A 6,803-nucleotide genomic window follows, 5' to 3' on the forward strand; every position below is an offset into this window, starting at 1 on the left:
CCTGGAAGGCGAGGCGGCAGCCCCTCCCCTGCACCTGAGGCATAGGTGGAGTGCGGCGGGGGGGGGGGGGGGGGGGGGCAAGGGCGGGGGGGGGCAGGGGCTGGGGGGGGACCTTCGGCCGGGTCTGTGGTCAGTGGCGCCGAAGGGGAGGGAGGGCCAGTGGGGCAGGTGCCCCGTCAGGTCCAACCTGAGTTAGACCCCAGACCCCTCCACCTCCTTCCAGGTCTTCCGTGACCCTTGCCGCGCTACGGCCCACCCTGCAATGGCTTTGCTGCCGGCCCCGGCCCCAGCGCAGGGTCGCCGTCCGGCCCCACCGCCCACTGTCAGCCCACTGCCCCCTCCCAGCGTCAGCAATGACCGTACAGAGCCCGGTTCCTCACTTGATTCGTCACAAACTTGTTTTCAAGGGCTGCTGCCCTGTGAGCAGATGGGAGATGTGCGCTGCCAGGAGAAGCGTGTTAGTGATGAGAAAGGGTTTAGGGCCTGAAGGGGCGCAAGAGTCGGGTTTGCCCCAGGAAGCAGGGAGTAGGTTTGGGCTCCTGGGCAGGGCAGTGGGGCGGCGGGAGTGGGGGAGACCGGGGCTGCCGCGCCCACCCCCGTCCAGGCTTTCTCTGCATCCTTTCCACACCACAGCCTGTTCTTCCTACCTGGGAGCTCCAGCTTCCCTGGGTACGGCCCTCCCCTGTGTCCGCTAACTGTTGGGCTTCGGGGCACTGGGACCCCTGGGCTTGAGCTGGTTGGTGGAGACCGTGTGGCCATGACCAGGTCTGAGGGAAGGCTGCCCCACATGGCCAGTGGCTTTGATCTGGGCCTGGGGTAAATGCAGGTTACCTGGGACCCCTGGCCAGCTGTGGGAGCACCCCATGCATACCTAGCCAGGCAGAGGTGCCCCGGGCAGGCCCAGGGAGGTGGGCTAGTCCTGAGGCAGAGCAGGGGGCACCAGGGAGGGCAGTGGGACGGCCAGTCGGGTCACCCAAGCAGCAGGGCGGGTCTGACACAACAGGTGCAGGTATTCAGAACTGCGACCCTTCCCCAGAGGTCCCTAGTGTCTGGGTCACATGGCCTCCAGGGCTGCAATGCCAATGGGAAAACTAAGCCCACACTGTGTGGCTTCACCCTCCAGCCTAGTCCCACCGGGACACTGAGGCTGAGGGAGGTGACAGAGGTGAGCTCAGGCCAGCCCCTTCTGCAGTGCCTCGGGAAGGGCACAAGCCCGGTTATCCCCAATCCTCATAGCTTAGGGGCTAGAGCTGTCCACTGACCTGCTGAGACCTCCTGCTCTGGCCGGCCGGGTGAATGTCTCGTGCCCCCTCTGCTCCAGGGTTCAGAGCAGAATGTCCAGGGAAACTGCTCCAGGAGCCAGCCCGTCACTAGACAACCCTGTCCCTGGGAGCCTGGTGTCATCCCTGAGAGAGGGGGGTGCCCTCCCCTCTGGGGGAGCACTGACTGCATAGTTCAGAGCCCCTGGACCTTCTACCTTCAGAGGCTGGCACTGGCATCTGGCCCAGGAACTTGGGGCTGACCCACAGCATCGCCACCCCCTTCTCCCTGCCTCCCTCCTCCCCCAGGGCCTGGAGCCGGCCGTAGCCATCTGTGGCCTTGGGAGAGGCGTCCGTGCTCCAGCCTCTCCCGCTCCGTCCTGAGAGGCACCGCCCACCCCCGGAGCCCCGTGACACACTCCTGTTGCCTAGAGCGCGTGACGCCAGCCGCCACACTGGCCCCTTCCAGAAAGCAGCAGCCCCCTGCCCGCTCCCCCACTGCTGCATCCAGTGGGGCAGGACTGGGCCCGCCCTCGTCACCCGGCTGTTGTAGGCAAAGGCCACTGCTCTCCCCGGGCGGGGCCGAGGGATCAGGAGCCCCGAGGCACGCTGGCTGGCACATTCCAGGCCTGGCTTCCGTGAGCCCCACTGCCGCCGCAGAACTGGTCAGGGCTGGGATTTGCGCTATGGGGCTGGAGGACAGAGCCAAGTGCTGGTGCTGGGGCCCAGAGCCAGGCTGCTGGGAAGCCGGCAGTGGTCCCACACGGGGGCGCGGTGGACCCCTCTCTCTGTGCGGCCACACTGTGGGCCAGTACACCAGCGGTGCCCTGTCCGGGGGAGGGCAGGACCACATAGATGGGCAGATCCTGGGCCAGCCGCGCCCCCTCTCAGGGCAGGAGGAAGAGGAGGAGGGGTCCAGGGCTACCCCAGCGGCAAGACCGGCCTTCCCCGGGATGGGCTCTGAGGAGCTGCGGCTGGCCTCCTTCTGCGACTGGCCACTGACTGCCGTGGTGAGGCCTGAGCGGCTGGCTGCTGCAGGCTTCTTCTACACTGGTGAGTTCTGGGGGCGCCACTGGGGACCCTGCGGGCCTGGAGCCCCTCCCCCTATAGCAGGGCGGCGCTGGCCCTGGGCAGAGGGGGCAGGGGTCCCATGGCCTTTCTGCACCTGTCCCCTGCCTCGAAGTCTCCACTTGGGTGGCCAGTGCACAGGGGGAGTTGGGCTGGAAAGCGTGTGGGGCATCCACGGGGTCCTGGGGTCCAGGGTCAGGTCTGTAGCACCCCCAACCCGTGGACCCTGTGGATCCCCAGGGTGAGGGCTGTGGGGGCAGAGACAGGAGGCACCTGGCACTCTCCTCTCCGTCACTGGGACATCCATCCAGGCCGTGACCCTGCCCCTGTATGCCTGCAGGCATTGCATTCCCCTGAATGGAAGTCTGCACCACTGCCCAGGCACTACTATCCCTACTTCGCCTCTGAGAAAGTGGGGTGCTTGTGAAACCCAAGAATAAGAGCAGAGAGGGGGCAGAGACCCTGGGTGCCCCCATGGCTCATGAGCGACCCCAGATAGCCCTTGGCACATAAGGGAAGGCCACCTGGGAGCCCCCACAGCCCTGGGGGACACACCTGGCTGAGCGGGTGGGTACCAAGAGATCGGAAGTGGGCAGGGCCAGCATCCGTGTTCCGCCCAGGCCAGCAAGACAAAGTGAGGTGCTTCTTCTGCTGCGGGGGTCTGCAGAGCTGGGAGCAAGGGGATGACCCCTGGACAGAGCACGCAGAGTGGTTCCCCAGGTGAGGACCCTGCAGGCCGCTCTTAGGGCTGGGTATGGGCCAGCTTCCCCTTCCAGGGGCGGGGGCGGGACAGCCGCATTCTGGGGCCGGGGGCGTCTGAGGACAGAATGTTTGCTGTTCCTTCCCTGACGCTCCACAGAAGTTGTCTCCAAAACAGTCTTCCCAGTAAGGGCCTCACCCTCCGTGACCCCCAGCTGCCCGCTGCAGGGCCCCGTGGGGGCACAAGGCTGGCTAGAGGGGCTCTCCTGCAGCCCAAGCCGCACCACGGGGCCTCCCAACCTGCTTCCTTCAGGTGTGAGTTTCTGCTCCAGACGAGGGGACAGGACTTTGTCCGCAGCGTGCAGGAGGCCCGCTGCCACCCGCTCTGCTCCTGGGTGAGTCCTGCCTCTCCTTGGGACTTGGGGGAAGGGTCCCTCGCCCCTCCCCGCAACTCCTCTGTCGACTCTAGGCACAGATGTTCTCTGGCTCCTTTCAGGACCAACCAGAAGAGCCAGAAGACGGGTCCCCTGCCGTCCCATCAGGTGAGCCGTGGTGCCTGCCCCGGGCTCTGCTCTCCAGGCGCCTTCGGCCCACCCCGTGGAGGAGGCGATCAGTGCCGGGAGACTGAGGCTCCTCGGTCAGCTGTCAGGGGCCTACCTGGGCTCGCTCTGGGCGCAGGAGGCTGCGTGTGGGGGCACTATGCCTGGGGCTGCAGGGGAGAGGAAGCAGCCCCTGCTACCACTGAGCAACCCACCGTGGGCATCGCCAACCCCCGGGCCGGCACTGGGAGCGTGGAGAGGAGACACAGGTGTACCAGGTGCCCCCTGGCCCCCGCAGTGGCTATAGTCGTGAGCCCACAGGGGGCAGCGGCTGCTGTCTACACTGAGCCCAGAACCGCAGGGTGAGGGCCCGAGGGGCTCCGGGGCTCAGACCCCGGCTCTTCTTAGTGCGTTGCAAGTGACTTCCTCCCTGAGCCTCATCGCCCCGAGCCCTGAGACGGAGGCGGTGCCAACCGTCGGGAACTGAGCCGGGCTACACCGGGCCCCTGGCGGGGTTCTGTCCCCAGTGGCCTCGGCGATGAGCTCTGACTGTCTTTCCGTGTCGTGGTGCGTCTGAATCACAGGGAACGTCCCTCCCTGGAACCTCGATAAGGCGGCCACGATGGCCTCAAAGGCCCCTGGGGACCAGCCACAGTAGCAAGCCGCCACCTCTCTCCCATGACCCTGAGCACCGCCCCCTGACCCCGGCCCTCCTCTCCTGGGTCCAGTGCCCCTCTCCCTGTCTTGTAGGTGCCGGGGACAGCCAGGAGTGGTCCGCACGGTGCCAGTGCCCAGCGGTGCAGGCCGTGCTGCACATGGGCTTTGGGCCGGACCGCGTGCGGAACCTGCTGCAGCGGAAGTATGGCTGGGCAGGGCCGGCAGACCTCTCCGCATCCTGGCTGGTGGCAGACCTGCTCCAGGAGGACGACGGAGACCGGGGGCTGGGGACCAGAGGTACGTCCCTGCCCCAGCGTCTCCCTGCTCATCCCTTCTGGGCGCAGCCCCCCGGGCCGGGTACATGCTCCCACGGCTACCATGCAGGGTCTGCGGGGACACATCCTAGTGGCGTGGGCTCTGGGGTTTACGGCATGGTGGGGGATGGGCTCCTGTCAGAGCCTCTGGGTGGGGTTTCACGTCCCCTGGGGAGCCTCTGTTCTGTTCCTCACCCCTACAGCTCCTGTCCACACAGGTCCCGAGCTGCCCACGCCCAGAAGAGAGGCCCAGTCAGAAGGTGCCAGGGAGTCAGGTGAGGGTGGGGCCCACCTGGGGGCAGGGCCAGCTCCCCTGCCTCCTGGGGGAGGGGGCCCTCTTCCATCGGCCCAGGAGAGATGACAGAGGTCTGGGGTAGACACGGGGTCCTCCGGGGCAGGGGGGAGCCCAGGCCCAGAGGCACCTCCGGGTTCTCGAACCCCAGGGGCCGGGGATGCGGGAGAGCAGCTGCGGCGCCTACAGGAGGAGCGGACCTGCAAAGTCTGCCTGGACCGCACCGTGGACACTGTCTTCGTGCCCTGCGGCCACCTGGTCTGTGCCGAGTGCGCACCCGCCCTGCAGCTGTGCCCCGTCTGCAGGGCCCCCGTCCACAGCTGCGTGCGCACCTTCCTGTCCTAGGCCAGGTGAGTGGCCACGGCGCTGCCCATGGGCAGAGCCCAGCCTGGCCTGCCTTGGGCACGTCCTTCCCCGTGTGGGCCTCACAGATGTCTGGACGGGCCTGGACGGGGACCCCCCCCCCGCCATCCCGCGCTCCTTATCTCCCGCGATCTTAACTCCGGGGGGGCCCGCCTGGCGGGATGGCGGCAGGGAGCACGTCGGATCTCCTCCAGCTCCCCGGCCCTGGCAGGTGTGGCCGATCAGCGCGCTACCTTCCCCTGACGCTCAGATCCTTGCCCTGGGTCCTTCTCAACACAGTACCCTGGCTGGCCACCACCGTTCTGCTGGGGCATCTTAACCGTACCAGCCAGGCCCAGCTCTGCCTCGATTTCCCCAGTGATCGGGGGATAAGGCCCCCTGTCCAGCTGGGTGTGTGGGCCGCAGCCGGGCCCAGGGGAAGGAGCTCCGGCGGTGCACTGCGTGAGGAGGGGCCTGGCCGCCACGGCCAGGAGGGAGTGCGTGACGGGTGTGGGAGGGGAACGTGAACCTTTGATTTGTACAGGGGCAGAAAGCTTGGCCTCCTGGTTGTCAAGGGATTCTGTGCTTCTCCCCATCTCTCCGAGCACCTGCCGGGGGCTCCAGTGGCTGGGGAGGGGCTCCTCCTGCAGGCTGAGGCCCCTGGTCCGTGGACGAGCCGACAGGGCACCGCCCGATCATCCTTCCTCCTCTCCCAGGTGCCGGCTGCCACGCGGGCGCCCTGCCCATCTCCGCCTACTCCTTGGGCCACAGGGCAGGCCTGCTGAGGACAGGGGAGCTGGCAACCAGAACGGGCCGTCCCCAGTCCCCAGCCGTAGGCCAGGGTGGAAGGGAGCTGCGGACGGCGTGGCGAAGGGGGTCTGAAGCGGGGTTTTCGGCGCTTTTGGAGATTCACAGTAAAGTGGTGGGTTTTCCCTGGACCGTGCTCAGCGGCCTCTGTTCCAGATGTGCCGGCCCCGCCCACCCGCTCACCAGCAGGGCAGCCAGCCCCTCCCGGCATGTCCCCCCACAGGCCTCCTCGTGCCCGGCGGGGCCCCTTCCGTCCCCTCTCCTCTCCCTCATTCTGTTCTCAGCGTCGTGATGACTCCTAAAGCCACCTTGCCTCAGGTCACTTCTGAGACTGGGCTTGTAAATGCCCACCAAATCCTGCCTCTCGGGGAAGCAGGTCTGCGGGGCAGTGTTCTGTTTTCTACATGAGGGCACTTTGGGGATCCTGTAGGACCAAGGCTTAAACCCTTTCTGTGAACAGCACCACTGGCCAAGGACAAGGAAGGGCCCTGCTCTTGGACAGAGGGGGCCTCTGCTCCTGGCCGCACCCAGCCGCCTCCCCAGGGCTCCATCAGCGGCCCCCGGAGCAGGTGGGGACTTTGCCTGGGTGACAGCTCACAGCAGCCCGGGTGTGCCGTGTTTAACCAGGAGCCCGGCTGCTCGGAGTGGTGGTGGGGGTCACTGTGAGTTTACAGTGGCCTTTGTGGTGGGGTCACACTTTCCTGTCTCAGAGTTTGCAGCCACCCCTCCCCCAGCCACAGGGCATGCAACCTCGGGGCAGGGGGTTGGGTGGTGGTGCGGAGGGGCTGGTGTAGGCACCCATGGAGGGCTCGTCAGACGGCAGCTG

General features: G+C 67.0%; 1 protein-coding gene across 1 annotated transcript; it reads left to right on the plus strand.

The window, feature by feature from the left end:
* The first annotated feature begins 1,608 nt into the window (after positions 1-1,608).
* Positions 1,609-6,108, plus strand: BIRC7 (baculoviral IAP repeat containing 7). The gene is made up of 7 exons (XM_045070695.1): positions 1,609-2,312; positions 2,948-3,047; positions 3,340-3,421; positions 3,523-3,568; positions 4,316-4,519; positions 4,755-4,811; positions 4,980-6,108. The coding sequence occupies exons 1-7, from the start codon at positions 1,946-1,948 to the stop codon at positions 5,171-5,173; spliced, it is 1,050 nt and encodes a 349-aa protein (XP_044926630.1). The 5' UTR covers positions 1,609-1,945; the 3' UTR covers positions 5,174-6,108.
* Positions 6,109-6,803: the final 695 nt, after the last annotated feature.

This window comes from Mustela putorius, unplaced genomic scaffold (assembly GCF_011764305.1).
Source record: "Mustela putorius furo isolate JIRA1106 unplaced genomic scaffold, ASM1176430v1.1 tig00003972_pilon_pilon_pilon, whole genome shotgun sequence".
Classification (NCBI taxonomy): Eukaryota; Metazoa; Chordata; class Mammalia; order Carnivora; family Mustelidae; genus Mustela; species Mustela putorius.

Coding starts and splice junctions, on each gene's coding strand:
- BIRC7 (XM_045070695.1), top strand. CDS start 1,946: ATGGGGCTGGAGGACAGAGCCAAGTGCTGGTGCTGGGGCCCAGAGCCA. Junction 3,422..3,522: donor GCCACCCGCTCTGCTCCTGG/GTGAGTCCTGCC, acceptor GGCTCCTTTCAG/GACCAACCAGAAGAGCCAGA. Junction 4,520..4,754: donor CCGGGGGCTGGGGACCAGAG/GTACGTCCCTGC, acceptor CTGTCCACACAG/GTCCCGAGCTGCCCACGCCC.